This window comes from Copadichromis virginalis, linkage group LG11 (genome assembly GCF_057382275.1).
Source record: "Copadichromis virginalis isolate Kocher_CV1m ecotype Utaka linkage group LG11, C_Virginalis_male_GT1.1, whole genome shotgun sequence".
Lineage (NCBI taxonomy): Eukaryota > Metazoa > Chordata > Actinopteri > Cichliformes > Cichlidae > Copadichromis > Copadichromis virginalis.
Genome location: NC_140628.1, coordinates 34,950,672 through 34,973,452, shown reverse-complemented (window position 1 = coordinate 34,973,452; position 22,781 = coordinate 34,950,672). Strand labels below are relative to the sequence as shown.

Genomic DNA, 22,781 nt, shown 5'->3' with positions numbered 1-22,781 from the left:
ATTTAGTGAAACAAATTGATTTGTGACAACATCAAAAGCCTATTTTCTGTTGATTAATATTATTTCTCTTCTAGTGAAGATCAGGTCTAAGACAGATTTTAGTTTTCGAGACACCAAGACACGGATGGATACTTATAAACCTGCAGAGCCAAAATGGGATGCCCAACTCTTTCTCCCTCCACTGCCCTGGCCTCCAAAATCAGCTTCCTACACTGTCAGTAGAGCTTCTTGATTTTAGTTCTGTAAAGTAGTTAATTTTATTAAGTCTCAGGGGGCTGTTATCTAAAAACAAACCCAAATCATGTAATCGTTACACAGATTATGTTCTGTGGGAAGGCTTAACAGCGGCCTCCCATGGACGAACGTCATAGAGCCTGCCTGAAACTTTGAAACGGGAGTGGCATTCAGGGAGGGAAACGTGGGTGTACGGGGCGCGGGAGCCAACCCTGATGCGCGGCCTGTGAAATGCGACCCAGGGGTACTCTGGGACCCCCGGGGTCTGGGGCTGCCCCGAAGGGGAGCACAAGGGTTAAACAGCTCTGATAGGAGAAAGTCAATGAGCACGCAATAAAGTGGACTTGTTAGGGCCAGTTTACCATCAGCCTTGCTAAAGTTGAACTTCATTTGTATTTAAAGACAGACTTTGAAGAAAATTCTTATTTGAAACTGGTGATAAAATCCAGGTCAGATAGTTACATACAAACATACAGTACACACTACTGCTCAAAAGTCCCTGATTTTAAGAGAAAATTGGCTTTAATGTAATACCACATGAAGTTTATCAGTAATGTTTTCACAGCTTTAATCAAATCATTCATCATCCATAAGTTGTGATGGAAAAATGTCTGCAAGTGTGCAGGAGCCCATTTTTAGAGACAATCACTCCTGTGTTATAATGTTAATTGAAGTTTGTTTTTTGTTTTTTTTTTTTGGCCTGTCCCGTTTGGCTCTTTTGCCCTCAGAATTGTTGTCTAAAGGCAAAGAAAGATGCCCAACGGATTTACTTTACCAAACTGACCATCCCAGCCTTGCCGTAATGGTCCATTTGATTCACCTTTTATTGTTTATTTTATTTTCACTTACTGAATACGGGACAGACTTGACTGGGGGAAAGAAGGGGAGAAAGAAAGAGGGAAAGAGAAACAGCTGAGAAGAGGGACGGGGGAGAAGGGCAAAAGACAAAAACCAACAGAACGGGCAGAGAAAAAAAAAATGCATATATCAATCACCTGGATCACCTGCTGAGAAAGAAAAAAGAAAGCAAGCGGAAGAGAACAAGAGTAATAGAATAAACAACATCACAATGATATGCAAGTGTGCAGGAGCCCATTTTTAGAGACAATCACTCCTGTGTTATAATGTTAATTGAAGTTTATCAGGTCAGATGACCAATAGATGATAAGAAATATACTCTTACTAATTATTAGAGTTACAAGTACTTTGCTAAGCAAAATTAAATGAGGTTAGGTTGGAACTTGAGACGTTTACATAAAAGGTTCAGTTGGTGATGCATGAAAGAAAATAATCTTCTTTTAAAAATCTTTTGGAGAATTCTGATGGTAAGAAATGAAAAATATTCAAAGAGTGAAAGTGTTAAAAAAGTGAAGGTTTTGTGCAGCTGGGTGTTGTAGCCCCTTTAGAGGAAAATGTAAACTTGGTTTAATGAGGTTAAAAACAAAACCTGGGATGATCCAGACACATTTATTTTTTCTTTAATTTAAGTCAATGAGCACGCAATAAAGTGGACTTGTTAGGGAGAGTTCGCTGTCAGAGTTAAAACACTCCAACTCAATTTTGGTGATAGAGACAGCTAAAAAAAATGAGCGTTTTGTTGACACTGATGACATAATCCTGATCAGATACAGACAGACACATGCATACAACACACACTACTGCTCAAAATTTTGTGGTCAAATTCAAACATTCTCCTTTTATTAATAATTTACATTTACTTTAACATAATATAACAAAAAGGTTATCAGAAATGTTTTCACAGATGTGTGTTTAATGAATCATTCATGTTAAATCACCCATGATGTATTAGGAAATGTCTACACAGTTATACATGGGCCCATTTCTAGTAACAATCACTCCTATGTTGACAGATCACATGGTTCTAAACCAGGAACACATCTGATTTAATCAGATTACAAACATCATCCATCACAAACTTCGACAATTTACTGTTTTTAATCCGCACAATGATTTCGGTTTGTGCTGATATCTTTGGAAAAAGGTTTCTTGACTGACAAGTTGAGATCTAACATTACAAACTGACATCTGGTAACACGATGTACCAAATGAAAATGGGCTTCTGTAGATGTCATGGTTCCCTTGCCCTCTTTTGCTGGCCTGCTTCTTTCTCTCTCTCCTCTTTCGGTGTATGCCTGTGTTGTTGTCTGTGTGCTTGTCTTTTTTAGGGGATGCTCCTCCACCTTCCTGTCGCTCAGTCACTTGTGAACAATCAGCTGATTACTCGCCTGTTCCTCACGAGGTCTTCATGCTGGCTTCTAAACAACCAGATCATTGCATTACCAAGGTAACGGATCATGCCACAGTCTTGTCACATTTTCCATCAGTTCTTGCTTTTGCTCACTCTCTGTTTCTGTGCAGACCTGTGCAAATCCGCCACCATCTCCTCATTGAACGACTGGCGACCTGTAGCCCTGACCCCCATCGTGAGCAAATGCTTCGAGAAGTTGATCAGGGACTTCGTTTGCTCTGCACTACCCGACTCACTGGACCCTTTGCGGATGACACTACAGTGGTGGGTCTTATCACCAAAAATGATGAGACGGCTTACAGGGAGGAGGTCAGCACCCTGACCCACTGGTGTCAAGACAACCATCTCACCCTCAACGTCGCAAAGCCAAAGGAGTTGATAGTGGACTTCCGGAGGTGCAGAGAAGTACAGATCTCCATCACCATCAATGGCGCTGCTGTGGAGAGAGTGAGTAGCTTCCGGTTCCTTGGAGTACATCTGGCTGAGGATCTTACGTGGTCAGTACACACAAACAAAACAGTGAAGAAGGCCCAGCAGCGCCTCTTCTTTGTCAGGAGACTGAAAAGATTTGGCATGAGCCCCCGCATCCTCAGAACCTTCTATTGCTGTGCCATTGAGAGCATCCTCACTGGATGTATGGCAACAGCACTGCTTGCAACCGCAAAGCTCTCCAGAGAGTAGTGCGGTGCTCTGAACGGATAATTGGAGGTGAGCTTCCCTCCCTCCAGGACATCTACAGGAAGCGGTGCCTGAGGAAAGTGGGGAGGATCATCAAAGACTCCAGTCACCCCAGCCATAAACTGTTCAGACTACTTCCACTAGGAAGGAGGTTCTGCAGTATCCGGTCCCGTACCAGCAGACTGAGAGACAGCTTTTTCCATCAGGCCATCAGACTGCTGAACACTTCATAGACACCTCAGCTTCACTACTGGAACTTCAACATTATGCACTCCACACTGTATATAAATGCCACTTGTTTTGCACATGTCCAACTACCAACCTCTGTATATTTTATATATTTTATTGTTTACTCTATTTAATTTGTAAAATATGTATACACACACACACACACACACACACACACACACACACACACACACACACACACACACACACACGTAGAAAAACACATTTAGTATACACATTCAGTAATGCATACACTCTTATATTGTACATATATTTATTCATATAACTCTCAGATTTAGCCATTCTTATATTTTGCTTGTTCTTATGGTATTGTATTTTTGCACACCTCTGTTCCTTGTGAAGCTCGCACACAAGAATTTCACTCGCATGTATTGTACCAGTGAACCTCCACATGTGATGTGACAATAAAAGTGATTTGATTTGATTTAAAAGGAGATGGGGGTCAGGGTGTCAGCACCCCTGGCCACTTTACCAGTGTTTTTCCAATGTGGGGGGTTTACTGTAGAAATTGAAGACCAGAGACTATAACTTTAACTGTTGTGTGAAAGTCTTCAGATCAGCCTTTAGAGTAGGACTGCACAGGATGCAGTGTGCTAATCTCCAGATGCATCTGTAAGGAAAATGGGTAATAAAATGATTGTGTGAAATTTGGAAACATCTCTGCGTGATCTCTACCAAGACAAAAAGAATCGGAGAGACCAACGTTGTCTCAACAACACTTGGTAGATATTCCACTAAATCTCATTTGTGATTTATGATAAATGTTACCATTAATTATTTATATTTCTTTACGCTTCTGAATAATTTAATAATTGAGTCTAATGGGAGGCTGAGCCTTCAGCTTTCCTGTCCCTGTCCTGTTTAACCAGAAACGCTCTCGTCTTTTAACATTAAACTCATAACTTTCCGTTTTGATCAATCTTAAAACTACAGCTGGATCAGCTGACCCTGTCCCATCCTTTAGTTATGCTGTTATAGGCCACAACTGCTGATTAACTTCCCATCATACACTGAGCACTTCTGTCTTTTACTCTGTGTGTTAATATATCACTACTGCGTGTCAGTAACGTTGGTCCTCTTCCTCCCATCATGTGTTTTGTCCTGTCCTCATATGCTCTTGATTTGTTTCTTATTTTGTCTTTTCTGTCATCCCTAACCCGTTGCTCGTCCTTGAGCCTCATTCTGCCAAAGGTTTCTTAAAAAGGTTTTTTTTCCATCCCACCATCCCCAAGTGCTTGCTCATAGGGTAGCTCCAACTGTCAGAAAAAAGGGCTTTCACATTGCACAGGTTTCTAAAACTCTGTGCCTCTGTTTCCTGTCACACTGACTGAGCCTTTACTGTATTTCCAATGTAATTTAGAGAGAGAAACATATGTCAATACTAAGCTGTTAAGAGGCTACTTACAATAATCTGTCTTCTTGAACTGAAACCTGTATACAGTCTGTGATCAGCTGATCTTGGCCTGAGGTTTACTGCTTTTTGTGGATTTACACATCTGAATCCAACAAGATGTACACAGATGTTTCATGATTTCCATCCCATACACTGTCTTTACACTGTTTAAGCCACAGATGTTAAACTGATTTTTACATCGAGGGCTACATACATGCCACCAGTGAAAATCTCCCGTGTAAAGTAGTATAAGTGCACATTTCATTTCTGAGCTATCTCAATATTTGAAAAAGAAGTGCAATTTCAACAGTATGTCTCAGTTTTCTCTACATGATAAAAAAAAATGCTGTGGTTGCAAATGAAAGAAATCTCTCTTGTCCTTTTGTGCAATACAAAAAAGTAATTTCAATATCCAGGCTGTATACTGCACTACCATTTTCCTCCCCTGGTGCCTGAAATCAGCTGGTTGTAGCTAAAATGCAAGTGGAACCGGTAAGCAGGTGTCTTTATTAAATGTTTTTGTTACTACAAAGTCAAAATGTTATGATGGTTTCAGTATTTTAATGATGATGATGGTAGGCGTGTTTTATCATCATTCATATGATGACGGATTTTTAGGCTAATAGTTAGGCTAACACACTTACCTCTCCTCTGTTTCTTTCCAAAACTGATAGATCCTCCACTTCTTTTAAGTGTCTACCAGCGCAATTCTTAGCATATTTTGGTTCCTGCAACTGGTCCGTTGGATTATTGTCTCCCCAGAAACACTTCCCTTGTGCTTTTGGAAATGTTTTTTCCTATTTCTGCTTTGTTTCTCCTATTTCTGTTGTCATTTTTCCTATTTCCGTTGTGTTTTGTGTGCTTTTGTAGGGCTTTTCTTATTGCTGGTGTTTTCTTAAGTTGCAGTCCGTTTAGCCTCTCAGGGCCACCGCAGTGCAGTCCCAAAAAAAGTTGTTTTTTATTTAACCCAACAACATAGTTGGTTAAATTATACAAAAAAATCAAAATCTTGGGCCCATAAAAGAGGTCAAAATAACAGAACTCTACTCAAAGTTAACAGCAACCAATACTGATACCTCAAACAAACTGACCTCACTAAACGAGCCAAAGGGGGAAACTTAAAAATCACAAAAAGGGGTAAAACACCCAAAAACCTAACGTAAATAAAAGGACGTTTATTCACTTCACAGACCCAGTGACGCCCATTCAGTTTCATTATCCAGGAAATAACAGCTGATGCTCACACTTCTGTTTAAGACACAGTCCAACACAGTTCCTCACCCTGAGTGGAACAATGGGTCTATGTGAGTACAGCTGCCTTTTTCAAATCATCTCTACATCATATGAGTTCATGATTCTAGCATTACATAAAATGTCTTTTTTTTTTTTTTTCCCCATTTGATTCACCTTTTATTGTTTATTTTATTTTCACTTACTGAATATGGGACAGACTTGACTGGGGGAAAGAAGGGGAGAAAGAAAGAGGGAAAGAGAAACAGCTGAGAAGAGGGACGGGGGAGAAGGGCAAAAACCAAAAACCAACAGAATGAGCAGAAAAAGAAAAAAAAGAAGAAAAAAAGAAAAAAAAATGCATATATCAATCACCTGGGTCACCTGCTGAGAAAGAAAAAAGAAAACAAGCAGAAGAGAACAAGAGTAATAGAATAAGCAACATCACAATGATATATGGGAATATGACAGTAAATACTAAATATTAAACATTATTGTGCAGCACATAAGATCAACAGAACACAGTGTGCTTTGAGGTAGGAGCCAAAAAGGGTGTAGTTTGTGGGTGTGATCACCCGTGTGTACACCTGTGAGCATGGACGCGTTTGTTTTTTAAAAGGTACCTTCATGTAATGATCTGCTAGAGGGTGTGGGGGGGCCACAGCCCCGTCCTCCAGGGCATGAAGCAGGTATGGAGGAGATCAAAACTCCAGACATCCAGAGGCCCCCAGAACACAAGAGACCAAGGAAGACCAACAGAGGGGCAGCCGCGCCACTGTCCCAGAAAGAGCTGAGGAGAGTCCCAGATGAGGGCTCACTCAGCAGCCGCGGAGCAGAAGCCAGGGGGAGTTGCAGTGACGCGCCCGTGAGCTCCGCCGGCAGCCAGCCGTGCCTGAGTGACCGAGCCCCAGGCCGAGAGGCCGGGGGCACCCCACCTCCGAAGTGGCCCGAGCAAGCCCCAGGCTCCAGGCCCCGATAAGCGGCCGCCAAGGAGTGAGCCGGTGTGTACCTGGACGCCCATCCCCGGACACAAAGAACCACCAACGCACCGATGTCTGAGGGAGTCCGCCACTGGCAGGGGAAGTGGTGGTAGGGGGAGATAGGCCTCCATACCTTGGAGGGCCTAAGATGTCCCCAGAGAGGTAGCGCCTGACACCCAACCTGACATATAGACACAGAAATACAGGCACACACATATACAAACATCCATTCCCACCCTCATGCTCTCATATACACTTACTCCACACTCAACCAACGTGGAGACAGACATAAAGAGACGCTGTACACACGATCACACTCCCCAAGCGTACTCTAAGCCCCGGGTCTAGGTACCCTTGCCCCTGGAGGGGGGGAACTGCACCCAGACCCAGGTGGTGTTACCCTTTTTCCCTGCGGTGGGGGGGAGGCAGACCGCCCCGACTCCGCAGAAGCAGGGAGGCCCCACACTCCAGACCGCAGTCGGACGGCCAACTCCTCCTCCTAGCCCCCCCCCGCTCCAGCAGGTCGCAGAGAATGGGGGTGAGAGAAGACTCCAAACCTCCCTCCACCCGCTCATTGTAGTGTTGATGCATGTGTGTTCTAAGGTGCATTTAAAACCCAGGAGGGCATGGAGCTACCTGCCAGAGAGCAGCAGGTAAGCGCATGGTCCCTCCTGCTGGCCCTCAATGTCTACGTGTATTTAACATTGAGAAGTGGGGAATGACGCCAGGGGTGGGGGGTACACCCTGATGGTACTTTGGATTCCGTGTATCGTGCCCACCCCCAAGATCCTATATGTATGTGTAATGAGAGTGTGAGTAATGTGAATGTCTAAGTTGTGGGATAAAATTGAGGCAGAGGCAGCCAGAAGGGGACCGGGGGGGGGGCCTCCTCTGCACCCTGGTGACATACCCCTACTCCAAGGTCCTGCATGTGTGGGTGGTTGTGGTGGAGCGGGAAGAGGGAGGCAGCTGGAGATGGAAGGGAGGGGCAAGTGACCCCTCCCTGGGGCCAGCTCCCCCGCTGACCCCAGTAGGCACCCCCACACTCCGCGACCCACCAGGGAAAGGGGGCCCAGGTCCATCCAGACCGGGGCCCAGCGCAGCAGCGCCTCCCGGCCCCACAGAGCCCAGGATAGTCCACCCAACCCCACCACAGAGAAAACTGCACCCACCCCACCATCCACTCTTCTTCCAGACTACATAAGACAATAAACACCCAGGCTGAGATCTTCCTCCACCTCTCCTGTATCTCCCCCTCCTGTAGAGAGAGCCCCCGAGGAGAGGAAAGCTCCTGCAAGATGTGACAATCTTCCCCACCAGTTGAAGAGCCCCCCAGGTGGCTCGATGCACCGGCGGCACCCTGCTCCAGGGCTGGGCCCCCATGCACCCACCCGCCCACAACCCCGGCAACACATCAACCAGGACCCAAGCCCCCGAGGCCCGGCCCGGGCCCAGCCCAGAGACGGAGCGCCCCCAGAACCTCACGCCCATCCCGGACCCACCCAGGGGCAGCCAGGCTACCAGGTCAGTAACCCACGTCCGTCAGCACAGACCCTCCCCTAGTCCCGCTGCACGCAGCCGCGAGGAAACAGTCACCTGAGAGCCAACAGAGCCCCTAACCGGACATGACCGCTACCCCGGGTTGAGCCCCCAAAGGAAAATGCCTCCGGGGAACCCCCCGACGCCCTAAGCCTGTCCCTACCCCCACACCAATCACAACAGTGAAGGCGGGACCAAACTATGACCACCCACCCCCACTAGGTGATGGAGCTGATCAAAGCAGTCCAGAGCAATTGATCTGATGTGGTGGCAGAGGCTGTATCAAGACTAATGTAATCTAATAGATAATTTCTATATTGGTTAGAATTAAGATTATTTTTATTTTTCCAGTTCATGACTGTTTTCTTGGCTATGCATAGGGCAGTGAAGACCATATGGGCGATATTCTTTTCTGAAGTGACATTATCTAAGCTGCCCAACAAACACACTAAGGGGGAAGTTGGAATGTTACATTTCAGACACTTCGATAAGTCTTCACATATCTCGCGCCAAAACTTCTGAACTGGTGGACAGAACCAAAGAGCGTGGATATAATTGTCCGGTGAATTGGTTTGGCAGTGTGAGCAGTTGTTGGTAGACGTAAAGCCCATCTTGAACATCCGATGACCTGTATAGTGCACTCTATGTAATATTTTGTATTGAATTAATTGAAGACTGGGATTTCTAATTAGATGAAAGGTTTTTAAGCAAATCTGAGACCAGAAGTTTAGGTCTAAGTTAACTGATAAATCCGCTTCCCATTTTGCAATAGGAAGTGATATTGATTCATCTGTTTTAGAAAGCATTCTGTATATTTTGGATAGTAATTTGGGGGTTTTAAGAGTAAGAAATTGAACCACACTTGGTGGTGTTTGTAGTTCAACTTGACCCGGTTTAAATTTCTTTTTTACTATGGATTTAATTTGTTGATATTCTAAAAATCTTTTCTTGTTGATCCCATATTGTGTAACTAGTCTGTCAAATGAAATAAATTCTGTTCCTTCTAGTATATGTTCTAAATATTTGATTCCTTTACCACTCCAATCTGAAAAGTTTATCATATTATTGTTTTGTAATATGTCAGGGTTGTTCCAGATAGGTGTACGTTTGCATGGGATTAATGAAGACGCTGTCAATTTTAGAAACTCCCACCATGCTGTCAGAGAAGCGCTGATGTTGATGCTTTTAAAGCATTCATGTCGTTGGATGTTTGAGCTGATAAATGGTAGGTCTGAGATCTCTAGATTATTGCAAAGTGCTTGTTCTACATCTAGCCAAGGTTCATCTAAGAGGGTATGTTTTAGCCATCCTGAGATAAACTGAGGCCTGTTGGCTAAGAAGTAGTGCTGAAAGTTAGGCAGTTCTAGTCCTCCTTTATCCTTGGTCTTTTGTAGTGTTTTTAAGCTTATACGTGGGGGTTTATTTTTCCAAAGGAATTTGGACATACATGAATCTAGAGATCTGAACCAATCTTGTGGCGGTTTAGTTGGGATCATTGAGAATAAATAATTTATTTTTGGTAAGACCATCATTTTTATAGCGGCAACCCTTCCCATGAGTGATATGGGTAGATATTTCCATCTAGCCAGATCATCTTCTACCTTCTTTAAAAGTGGGATATGGTTTAATTTAGTTAGATCTGCAAGCTTGGGAGAAACATTAATACCTAAATATTTTATATTTCCCGATTGCAGTGGTGTAGAAGAGGAATTATGGAGGGAGCAATTAATCGGTAGAACTGTAGATTTTGACCAGTTAATTGAGTAATCTGATATTCTTGCAAAAGAGTTTATCAATTCAATCACCCCAGAGATATTGGTTTGTGAATTTTGGAGAAAGAGTAACACATCATCCGCATAAAGGCTGATTTTATGTTCCACGTTCTTGCATTTTATGCCCTTAATTACTGAATTCTGTCTAATTGCTGCTGCTAGTGGTTCAATAAAAATTGCAAACAGTGAAGGGGAGAGTGGTGCCCCTCAAGAGACAGAAGCTGGAGGATGTCTGGTCGTTTGTTCTAACACAAGCTGTTGGGGAATTATATAATATTTTTAACCAGTTTATGAAAGAGGATCCAAAACCAAATTTGTGTAAAGTTGCAAATAGAAATTTCCAGTTAACTCTGTCGAATGCTTTTTCTGCGTCTAAAGAGAATATTGTAGTTTCTAGGTTTTTACTGTATGAGTAGTCTATCAAATTAAGTAATCTCCGTGTATTTGTTGATGAGTGCCTACCTTTTATGAAACCAGTTTGGTCAGGATGAATTAAGAGGGGGGTTATTTTCTCCAGTCTCTTTGAGAGAGCTTTGCAGATTATTTTAAGGTCTACGTTTATAAGGGATATTGGACGATAGCTTGAGGGATATACAGGGTCTTTGCCTGGTTTTAGCAGGAGATTAATGTTTGCAGAATTCATATTTGATGGAAGTCTGCCCTTTTCTTTAATTTCCAACAACGTTCTGTAGAAAACTGGTGCTAGAATCGACCAGAATTCTTTGTAGAATTCTGCAGGAAAGCCGTCTGGACCTGGAGCCTTATTATTGGGCATACTTATCAGAGCTTCCTGGAGTTCACCTGGTGTCACTGGTGAATCCAGTGCCATTGCTTGAGTGTCCAATAATTTTGGAAGAGTTATGTTGTCCAAAAACTGATCAATTTCTTTTTTAGATGGGTTTATTTGTGGTGAATACAACGTTTTATAGAAATCCCTGAAAATGTTGTTTATTTGTATCGGATCATATATTGTGTTCCCAGATGAATCTTGAACAGCACATATAGTTGTTTTTTCTTTATTTATTTTTAGCTGGTTTGCTAGAAATTGACCGGATTTATTACCATGTTCATAATTTTGTAGGCGTAGTCTTTGTACTAAGAATTTTGTTTTTTTATCAATACATTTTTACATAAAATGTCTTCATAGGGCTGGGCGATATATCGAGGTTTTTTTTTTTTTTAAAATATCGATATATTTTCATACGAGATATAAGATACAATATCGTTTATATCGATATAGTATATGTTACGTTATAATTATACTTGTGGAGCCGCAGGTTTGCCTCTCTTTCGTCCACTTTTGTCTCTACGCAACGTTACTCGGCCTTGGCTCTCCTTCACTGAACACAACTCCTCCTCCCCCATAGCTTCACCTGCAGGCAATGACAAGATGAACGCGGCAAATCTCCGTTAGCGAGTTACCGCGGATCGCCCCGTGCATGGGGCTGCACGGCGGCAACACGTTAGCGAGCTAACCGCGCTAACGAGCTAACCGCGCTAACAACATGCAGCCCACAGGGGCTGCACGGTCTAAAATCCTTTGATTTTCTCAAAAATTGACAGTGCGCCTTTTGTATGAATTCTGGTTGTGCTTACTGACCGCGAACCGATTTTATGTGGTACATGGCGCTCAGCAATCTGTCAAAAAATGTTTTAGTACAACTTTGGTAGGCTACAGGGCTGCACCGCTTGATGGACTGTCGGAGCATTACGGCTACCGTAGTCTGGAGCGATACATACTGTGCTTCAATGTAATATTACCATATTGTGTGTGTATAAGGGCCATAAATGGCACCTGTTCAGAGACATGGTTACAAAGAGGATTTCAAACTCAAGGCTGTCAGTCACGCAGTAGATGACGCACTTGGGAATAGAGCAGCTGTGAAATCTGTCTCTTTGTTATTATGCTCAGCGTCTTTTAGTTTACATTTTGACTGCACAATTGTGCTTTTTGTTATGCACAAAAACATTGTTTTCTTTTATTTATGGAGCATGATTATTTAATAAATGCTGATAATTTATTTTTGAGTAATTTCTTCATGTACATCTACGCCAGGGGTCGGCAACCTGCAGCTCCGGAGCCGCATGCGGCTCTTCAGCCTCCTCATTCACCTGTCTCTACTGAGGGTGGGGTACCCCGGCATAAAAGTTAGGCGCACACAAATTTTATAATAATTTATATAATATAATGTGTTTTTCTGGATACACTGTGCTTTTTCAGCATTCAAAGATTGATGACACCGTGTCAGAGCACTGGCTATGAATTTCTGAAGGATCAGGCCTTAACAGAAAAGTTAGCAATAGTTCTTTTCCTATTACAGCTACATCCACTTCTGTCATGCCTAGGCTGCCCCGAAGGGGAGCACAAGGGTTAAGTGTCCCTTATAGTGCAGAATATACGGTAGATCAGGGATCTCAAAATTACGTGGCTCTCACATTAGATGACAGTGCCAGCTATATAACAAGTATAACAAAACTGTGAATGTGAACACAAATTTTTTTCTCACTTTTAACGGTTCGTATTTAACAAAATAAAAATGCAGACATAAGTGTACACAGTAGTTTTTGACTGCTAGTGAAAATTGTTTTCATTATAAATACTTCTCTCACTGGACTAAGGCTACGTTCACACTGCAGGTCTTAATGCTCAATTCCGATTTTTTGATCAAATCTTTTTTTTCTGCTTGTTCACACTATAAATAAAATGCGACAGCAAACGCGCTCTAGTGTGAACCCTCAAAGCGGCCCGCATGCGCAAAAGAAGACGTCACACACAACGTGCTGTTTAGACCCAGAGCAAACAATATTGTTTGACTGATGGCCCTTAATATAAAGACTTCGGACTTTACGTTTCCCAATTTTTGCTTTAAGTTATTTTGTTATTTACATAATAATGTAACCTAATAATTATCCTTATTGCTGTTTTAGAGGAGCGGTGCTTCAAAGGATAGTTGCAGATTTCTGTCAGAATCTGCAGATTACACAGTATAAATAAAACGTCACGTTTCTCCAACGTTGTCTTCCCAACAGTTTCACTGGATGGCCAGGAAGCGTTCGGATGTCTTATCGGGCGCTGATAATTGGCGTCTGTCTTGTGTCAGTGACGTAAAAGACGGATTTAATGCGACTTGATTATTCACACAGCAGTCGCTTTCTAAAACATCGGGTATGTATTGGATTCAGTACCACATACAAAAGTGACCCAGATCAGATTTGAAAATATCGGATTTGTGCCGTTCACACTGTCATAGCATGATCGGATATGGGTCGCATAGGGTCAAAAAAAAAAATCGTATTTGATGCGCTTTTGCCTGCAGTGTGAACGTAGCCTAAGACAGCCAATCCCTCAACATGTTTGCTGTTGCTCTGCTCATAATGCCTTCATATTAAATCATTTTTTGCTTTTTAAAGAACTTATTTTAACATTGCACTCAACAACAAACAAATCCTCCCCAACAAGAAAAGTAACTTCAAGGGCCATATTGCATTTTATTTCTTCACGTCAATATATGAGCCGCAAGTAGGGGTGAGGTGGGCCGCAAGTGGCCCCCCAGGGCGTGAGTTTCAGACACCTGATCTAGACAAATTGTGGCTTGACCAAGAATAACATTAAACCACCAGTTATACATATATGCATGAAAATAATGATTTGATAAAAATACGTAAAAAATAAAAATTCGTAAATACTTAATTTCACAGAAGTTATCGCGTTAATTGCGATTAATGATTTGAAAAAAAAAAACAACCAAATTTAAAAAAAAATACGTGTCTCACAGGGCTCTAGACTAACTTTTTGCCATGGGCGTACCGGTACGCCTAACTTTAAAAAGTTAGGCGTACCGGCATAAAAGTTAGGCGCACACAAATTTTATAATAATTTATATAATATAATGTGTTTTTCTGGATACACTGTGCTTTTTCAGCATTCAAAGATTGATGACACCGTGTCAGAGCACTGGCTATGAATTTCTGAAGGATCAGGCCTTAACAGAAAAGTTAGCAATAGTTCTTTTCCTATTACAGCTACATCCACTTCTGTCATGCCTAGGCTGCTCACTAGGGCTGGGTATCATCACTGATTTCTATAATCCATTCGATTCCGGTTTTCAAAGTCCGGATTCGATTCAACTTAGCCTCAGACAGTCAGAAATATTATAATTCTCATCATTTATCAGTGACTTCATCAGAATTGTGAACATCACAGCAGATGCCTTTGTGTGAAAGTAACTGAGAATAAAACAGAAAAACATGAAGGAGATTTTCCTGGTCTGGCTTTTTATAGCAGATAACCTTAAAAATATTCTACAATGTTCTGCATATAAAGTTTGAATTTCTTCAGTATTGAACAACAGAAAAAATAGGCTTTCTTGTCCGAGGTCATTTAAGTGAAAAAAAGAAAAAGAAAAGAAAAAGACAGCAGCCGACAGCGCTGTAAACAACAGTAGACTGGTGGGTAATAAGCGAATGAATAATACAGAAAACAGAGATTGGAGACGGGAAACTGTTCTTGAAGTACAGAGAGAGATAGAGAGAGAGCTAGCTGTGCATGAAGTGTGATTTTAATAGTTGTGGAAGCAAAACAGCAAAATTCATAACGACATTGATCAAATGTGAAGCGCAGTTTGCTGCTTCTTTTGCTGCTGGCTCGGTGAATTTTGGTTGGAGAGAGACAAAACCTGCAGCTCAGAATCAGCGCAAAAAGATGTAAACACAACGCGTACTGGACGCATCAGAATCCCTAAGCTCCGACAGCATGTCCGTCTACGGGCCGTCGGGTGAGAAAGCCGAGAAAGAAAGTTGATTCTGATGCGTCGGTCCGCTCTGTGTTTACGTGTTTGTGTGGAATCCGTGTACCTGCTCTCATTTGCTGTTTGGTTGTTGTTGAAATGGTTTTGTGAGCTTTAATCTGAGAATCTGGCGTTTCTGGCAAAACAGTTATATTTAAAAGTTGATTCAGGATTTAATGAATTGATATCGCTTTATTCAAGCTACTCACCTCCCACTTCCACCTGCACTTTCAACTGGACCACGGCCAATCAGAGAGGTCCCGCCCCTGACTATCTCTGATTGGTTTAGTCCACGATAGGGGCAAAATGCGTGTCTGTTGTTGACCACAGGGAAGGTTGCAGATTTTTTTTTTTTTTTTTTTTTTTTTTGCTACCCGAACATTTGGTCGCACAGGTGCAACCAAATTTTTTTTTTTTTTAGTCGTACCACTGAAAAATTTGGTCACATTTGCGACCAAATTGGTCACACTCTAGAGCCCTGTCTCACTTTGCATTCAAAGTAAAGGGGAACGTTTGTCAATGCACGATTTCCTGGTTTACCGATTGCACTGATGAACACCTTTCACTTTACAAAGAATCAGAAGAAAGCACGTTGCTAGGACTAATCGGAGGCAAATTTTATTTCAAAAGACTACCCAACGGAAGCCTTGATAAAAGCATTGTTTTGTGCAAATTGTGCAAAAAGGAGTTTACATACCACTGAAGCACTTGAACCTTACAGTACCATCTAAATGTAAAACATGTTGCAGTGAGCGCAGAAACTGTGGGAGCTGTTAGCGCTAGCAGTTCGAGTACCAACAAAAAGTGTCGGGAGCCCAAACTTGATGAAATGACTGGCTTCAGGACCAAAATTAGTAAGTCAACATCAGACAAACTTACAAATTCTCTCGCAATTCTCTGGATTGCTCTGGACCGTTTTTTCCTGTGCGGCCGGTGTTCCAGATCTACTGGCGTTTAGATCTACTGGCGTTGGTCGAACAGATGTGTGGCAGACTTGCGTTTCAGGAGCTGCTACCGACAAACCAGTCTCTGTGACACTTGTAAGGTTATCTCAAACACACTCCGTCAGTCTTGATGCTGTTGAACAACAAAATGTTTAAAAATGTCGCGAGTTTACCTGGTGATATCCTCAATGATCGGGAGACTCTTGTCATCGTTATCATCCCCCCTCGCACGTTTTATTTCTCCGGTTTCAGCGTTTTTGCTGCACAACTACAGCGTGCAGTTTACTTTGTGCACTAACATGTACTTGAATCAACCAGCGCCACCTCTGGCCAAGTGCCACAACCTACAGCCAGATCAACTTGTGACACAAATCTGCACCACGTTTGAATTCGTTTCATGCACAATACATTTGCACCTTTCAATTGTGTCTGTCTGTGCATCATGCAAATAAACCTTTGAAATGAATGAAATGATATCATATATGTAATATCAGCCTACATTTGTACAAAATGCCAAATTATGTACACAAAGTCATAAGAATCACCACCCTTGTTCATCATGATATCAATACTTTTGCCCATAAGAAAAATGTCGTGAACAAATATATGACACACTAATATTTCACCAGTGTTGTAATTTCACATGTCGTTAGCATAGTCTGCGTGTGTCTTTTCTCTGCAAATGAACATTTTAGAGTTGCTTGTTATATACAGTCTGTATAGGTGTGGTCAATCTAATAACAATCCATAAGGAGATGGCAGTTACGCTGAATGTACAGCAGTTACACAGTGATCAGTAATAAACAGTCTCCAAAACTTGGATATAATCCTCAATTTGGAACCCATCTACTGACTACCACATAGCAGCTGGACCAGTCTCCAATGCAGGTCAGTCCACTGCTGCCACCTGTGGCCAAGTACCATAGCCTACTACTAGATTAACTTGTGACTAGGGATGGGTACCGGTGTGTTCTGACATAAACGGTAGTAACCAGACCGAAAAGCAGCGCACATTTCGGTGCTTTTTTTTCCTGAGCTGTGATACACTTCTAGCCAATCATTTTACGTTTCCGAGGATAGTAGGCGGGTCCAGGTACGTACGTTCTTTTAGAGCAGAGCTACAGATTAAAAATGTCCAAGGCGAAGCGGTCAAAAGTCTGGCTGTACTTCACAGCAAAATATGCAAACTCAGCAGCCTGCAACAAGTGCTTTAAGCTGATACTGTGATACTGTCAAAGGAGGTAACACCTCGAATCCGATGAAACACCTGGTGACGCATAGCGGGTTTTTTTAAAAAGCCGAGAAATGCACCGTATTTGATAGCTTGCTGCGAGACCTCACACCGTGCACATCTACTGCGGGTGTGGTGCCTGTTATCGGACCCGGAGTTAGCAACATCCCCCAAAACACGAAGAGGAGAGTCCTGGCCCCTAGCCCTGCCAGTGTAGCAGAAATGATGACAGATGATGATGGCAGCAGCAGCCGTTCTTCTCTGCGTGAGTAGCTTAATGTTGTTCGTGTGTAATTTATGTTGAGTAGGCTAACCACGTTATTAAATTAATGCATGTAAGGTGAACTAGCAAACATTATCATAGCTACATGCGGCTGTCCTCTTGTTTGATGGCAGATACTCCCTTCACCCTGGCCAAAAAGGCTAAAATGACCAAAGAAAAAGTGGAAAACAGTTAAACATGAGAGGTTTTGGACAGAGTTTGTGTTTTTTCCATTGTTTAAGCACTGCTTCCAGCCAAGAGTGATACCATATATGCCCCATAGCTGCAGAAAAGGCTAACATTGTTATCTTTTTACAAAAAAAACAGCTGAACATGAGAGATTTTTGGACCAATTTTGTGTTCTTCATTCTTTAAGCACCGGTTTGAGCACTGGCACCGTTTCAAAAGTACCGATTTGGCACCGGTATCACAATACATTTGTGATTGTCAATGTTGTCTTTTCTGTCCCATAAACCATGCAACCACATGAAACACAATTGTGTATCCATTTACATCTCATCATATACATGAAGTTTTAGACATCACAACTCCTTTTGTTTATGTTCTTACACAACAAAAATATGTACTTCACACATAGATTACAGAAATATGTCATTAGTGTGCTCACAACACACCTTGTCAGAGTAGTCTGCCTATTTCTTTACTGTGATTTTGTATCTTTCAATTGTGCAATCATGTGGTGTTTGCTAGGAACACTGGTAGCCAATATAGGTAATTAAGCAGCACAGCTGGAGAGAATTGGTAGTTATATGCAGTCTATATAAGCATAGTGAGTACAACCAACATTTGCGGGTTTTGTGAGGCGATAGCAGTTAGTGAATTTACAGCAGTTAGACAGTGATTAGAAGGCAACTATAGCCAGTGTGGTTGAGAAGATCTTGTGGGAGAGTAGACTTCTGAAAGTGAGTGACTGAGGTGTGCTAGTAGGTTTGTGTGGTGTGTCTTTGAGTCTGTGTTTGTGGTACAGTGGAGTGGGTAGATGTAGGTGAGGGAAATGGATCCCAAAATTGTGAGGGAGCTTCTGGAGTTCAAACTCCACAATCGCTATCCTGAAGGATCAACCAGCAGGGAAAGATATACAATCAAGAGAAGAGCTGAGACCTTCAGGATAAATGGTGAGTACAATGGATAATGTCATGTAAACCATCAGAGTGTAGTATTGTCAGTGGCGGCTGGCCCATAGGGGGCGCTCGGGCTCCGCCCCCCCAAATGTGGAGGAGTAAAAATATATATTTTTTAAAAATTCATCAATGATAGTTTTACTATGTGTGTGCCCATATACAGCCAGGCGTATTTTAACATTTTCACCAGCTGACTCATTAAAGTTCAACCAACAAACGGTGTTTTTCTTCTTCTGGGGCGCTCGTCAAAGCGCCCTTGATATGCAGCGAAATAGCCTATCATTAAATGGTTGCCAGGGGAAAATAATAAATATTTGACCTATCAGCGTCGCTGAATTAAATGGTTTGGGGGCGCTTAAAATTGCGCCCCTGCAGAAAATGCGCGAAGATTTGCTGTTCTAGAATTTTACCTCAGTCAGTAGCCTAAGTGAGCTATAAGGTCAGAGAGAGACGATGGCAGCGGTATTGTTAACGGTTGAGGCACAGCCTCCCCCAAATTCGGTTAGATCGCTTCTAACCTACCCTTTTGCCAGAAGGACAATGGCAGAAAAACTGCAAGTTAAAGAGTTGGGACCTGACAAGCCCGAAATTCAACTAACCCAGGCAACGAAGGAGAAGTCAAAAGCATACAACAGGACTTTTTGTCGGAGTTGGTTCCAGCGCAAGTCGTGGCTGACAGGCTGTGGAACAGCTAATGCACTTTTTTGTTTCCCGTGCATACTGTTCAAAAGTGACAAGTGTGATTTGACGTGGACACAATCTGGACAAACCGACTTAAAGCACCTCTCCGAACGAATCAAGAAACATGAAAGCTCACGAGTTCATATGGACAACAGTGTAAAGCTAGCTGTGCTAGGGAAAACTAGCATAGCGGCGCAGCTAGATGATGGACATCGGATTGCTTTAAGAAGGCACAACGAAGAGGTAGATAAAAACCGTCATATTTTATCTAAAATCATCGATTGTATTAAGTTTTGTGGTGCTTTTGAGCTAGCAATGCGGGGACATGATGAAAGTGATTCCTCAGACAATCCAGGGATTTTTAGAGGTTTAGTCGACTTGATGGCATCAATTGATCACGACTTGAGGCAACACCTTGAAAATGCTACTGTATTTAAAGGCACCTCGAAAACAGTCCAGAACGAGATCCTGGATTGCATGTTGGCAGTTCTGAGAGAAAGGATCGTGGAAGAAGTAAAGGCAGCGAAGTTTTTAGCCATTCAAGCTGATGAAACCACTGACATTTCTACACACTGTCAGTTAGTCATGGTGCTAAGATACATTGACCAACGAAACCGTATTCAAGAGCGTTTTTTTGAATTCATCAAGCTACCCAATGCTTGTGCAGATGCAATAGCCAGTGCCTTATCGGAGAGGCTGCGCTTCATCCTCCCCCAGGGACAAGAGAGAAAGTTGATCGCCCAGGCCTACGATGGGGCCGCTGTAATGAGGGGTACCACTGGAGGAGTGCAGCGTAAGATACAGGACATTTATGCTAACGCTCACTACGTACATTGTTATGCCCATCAGTTAAACCTGGTAATGCAACAAGCAACCTCCCACATCCCTCAAATCAGTCACTTTTTTTCCGACATAGCAGGATTCGCTTCTTTTTTTACTAAATCGAGCAAGAGGACTGCAGTGCTTGACGAGGTGGTGGCGCACCGACTTCCAAGTGCATCGGCAACCCGTTGGAACTTCAACAGTCGTGCTGTGAATACAGTGTATGAACATAAAGACGATCTGGTGAGGTGTTTTCAGACCATCCGTAACAGTGAAGGATTTGATGCCCCTACAAAGAGAGATGCCGGTGGTTTCGTGAGAATGCTGGAAGACGAAGCTTTCTGTTTTTTCCTGGCCTTGTTTCACAAGATAATGCCACATGTAGACATGCTGTATAACCACCTACAGAAGAGAAACATCGATTCTGTCACCATCGCAGGGATCACCCAGACATTCATCAGCCGCATGCAGGCTATCAGGTAGGCATAAAAGCATAAATATGTAACCTAGAATAAATGTTAATTATCTATGCATAGATTCTATCAAATTCTCTGCATATATTCTGTGTTCTGTGACTTAAATGTTTAATGGAATTCAGATAATTTTGATTTATATCAGCCTTTGAAGTAATTTTATGAAAAATATTTGATTAAGTATATTTGATGAAGTATATTCCCAGTAATGATTTGATGTAGCCTATACCATAGGCTATTTCCTGAAATTATGGCCAGGGCCTTTATTTACTTGCACTGGTTTTCCCCCAGCCATTAAACCAGGTCCGGTTATTAATTAAATCCGGTAATTCCCGGTAATTAGAACACAACCTTTGTTTGGTTTGTGTTTGGTTAATATATCCCTATTCAGTTTTCAGAAGCCATTAATGAAACTTATGTATTGGATCAGGGAGGCACTTCCTAATCTGGTTGTGGATGAGGAGTACAGGGGACCTGTTCAAGACCCACCCACAAAGAGACGGAGAACATTGGGGGAAGACAGGCAACACCATTTGGCACTGGAGGTAAGCACTAGCTGCTTGGTCTGATTTAAATCGGATCATCAGATAAAATCTAATGACGATGCTGTCAGATGTCATTTGATATAGTGGTCATGACTGTTTTGTTTTGTTATGGACAGATTTTTTTTTTCAGAATAATGATTAACATGAGACATGTGCCAAAGTCTTACCACTGAATCTAACTCTTACCAATTATATATTATTGGATAGGTGTGCGACACCATTATGAGCCATGCCAAGGAGAGGTTTTCTTTCACCAAGCACCTTGTCAGCGCCACTCTGTTGCAAGGAGACTTGTTCCAACAACACAGCAAAAATTTTCCAGATGCAGCACTACAAACCACAGTGGAAGCCTATCCCTCATTGGACAAAGCCAGACTTAAAACAGAACTGTCCCTGATCTACGACAACGAGGAGTTTCAGAGTTGTAGTGGTGCGCTGGCGCTCTATCAGGTTCTGATGGAAAACAACCTTCAAGACACATTCACCGAAACTGTAAGTCTTCTTAACATCCTCATCACCACACCAATGACAACATCAGAATCGGAGAGGTGTTTCTCTACTTTAAAGAGGATAAAAACTTTCCTGAGAAACAATATGGCTCAGGATCGGCTCAACGCTCTGGCTATGCTGTCCATAGAGAAAAAACTCACACAAGAACTTCCTGATTTCAACACCAGGGTCATCGAGAAATTTGCCACTCAGAAAGACAGACGAGCAAAGTTCTTGTACAAATAAGAACCCTTAACCATATTTACTCTCTTTCTCCATCCCTCTCTCTTTCTCTCTTTAGCCCACCCCCCCAATCAGTTTACAGTTGTTGTTTTCAATAGTTATTTTTCATTCATTCAAAAAAAAAAAAAAAAAAAAAAAAAAAAAATCTGTTCATGTTCATTTTTACAAATCTATACAAATGGCCAGAATATGGTTGTTCATTTTTACAAATCTATACAAATGGCCAGAATATGGTTGTTCATTTTAAATTTAAATTAAAATTGTGTTGTTTGATGTACTCATTAAATGGGTCATTTTAGTCGATATCATAAAAATTGCCCCCCCCTGAGATTTTTTTCAGGAGCCGCCACTGAGTATTGTGCTGTAATGTGACCATTTCTTTTTTTTCTGTTTGTTCTTGTCTTGCCTTACATGCTTAATGTAGCTGGAGACCTGTATTATGTATGCAGGCAGAAGAAGAACAAAACTGAGAACCTGGCAAAAGTGGTCTGCTCTGCCAAAGAGGCAAATGACATTTTTGAGGAATTTCATTCCAGCCACTTTGGCGGACACTGTGGATGGGAGAAGACCCACAGTGCTATCATGGCACGCTATTACTGGCCTGGCATGGAGGGGAACATTAAAAAAAATGGGTGAGCACATTTTGTCTGAATGAGCCTCAAACTCATTTTGAAAACCCCAAAACTCCCCCCCCCCCTTGTTTGTTTTTCTGTTGTTTGTTTTTGTCTTTTGTTTGTACTTTGTTGCTCCTGACTAACCCATATCACCTACAGCTCTAAGGCATTTTGCTGATTATTAGCATGTAACGTTACTTCATT

General features: G+C 42.2%; 2 protein-coding genes across 3 annotated transcripts; both read left to right on the top strand.

Moving 5' to 3' along the window:
• The first annotated feature begins 1,109 nt into the window (after positions 1–1,109).
• On the top strand, positions 1,110–4,088 carry LOC146699216 (uncharacterized). The gene is made up of 2 exons (XM_085472180.1): positions 1,110–2,539; positions 2,614–4,088. Exons 1-2 carry the CDS (start codon positions 2,424–2,426, stop codon positions 3,182–3,184), a joined length of 687 nt encoding a protein of 228 aa, XP_085328306.1. The 5' UTR covers positions 1,110–2,423; the 3' UTR covers positions 3,185–4,088.
• Positions 4,089–18,834: 14,746 nt separating this feature from the next.
• On the top strand, positions 18,835–22,299 carry LOC146699215 (zinc finger MYM-type protein 1-like). 2 transcript variants are annotated; one of them, XM_085472179.1, is made up of 3 exons: positions 18,835–20,692; positions 21,117–21,231; positions 21,439–22,299. In XM_085472179.1, exons 1-3 carry the CDS (start codon positions 19,164–19,166, stop codon positions 21,964–21,966), a joined length of 2,172 nt encoding a protein of 723 aa, XP_085328305.1. In that variant the 5' UTR covers positions 18,835–19,163; the 3' UTR covers positions 21,967–22,299. The 2 variants fall into 2 exon arrangements, 1 of the variants encoding a protein (XP_085328305.1); XR_014922806.1 differs by having other exon boundaries at positions 18,835–21,231.
• Positions 22,300–22,781: the final 482 nt, after the last annotated feature.

Excerpts from the sequence above, each read along its gene's own strand:
- LOC146699216 (XM_085472180.1), top strand. The coding sequence starts at position 2,424 with ATGCTCCTCCACCTTCCTGTCGCTCAGTCACTTGTGAACAATCAGCTG. Across the intron at positions 2,540-2,613 it reads CAGATCATTGCATTACCAAG|ACCTGTGCAAATCCGCCACC; the intron begins GTAACGGATCAT and ends GTTTCTGTGCAG.
- LOC146699215 (XM_085472179.1), top strand. The coding sequence starts at position 19,164 with ATGGCAGCGGTATTGTTAACGGTTGAGGCACAGCCTCCCCCAAATTCG. Across the intron at positions 20,693-21,116 it reads AGCCGCATGCAGGCTATCAG|GGAGGCACTTCCTAATCTGG; the intron begins GTAGGCATAAAA and ends GTATTGGATCAG. Across the intron at positions 21,232-21,438 it reads AACACCATTTGGCACTGGAG|GTGTGCGACACCATTATGAG; the intron begins GTAAGCACTAGC and ends ATTATTGGATAG.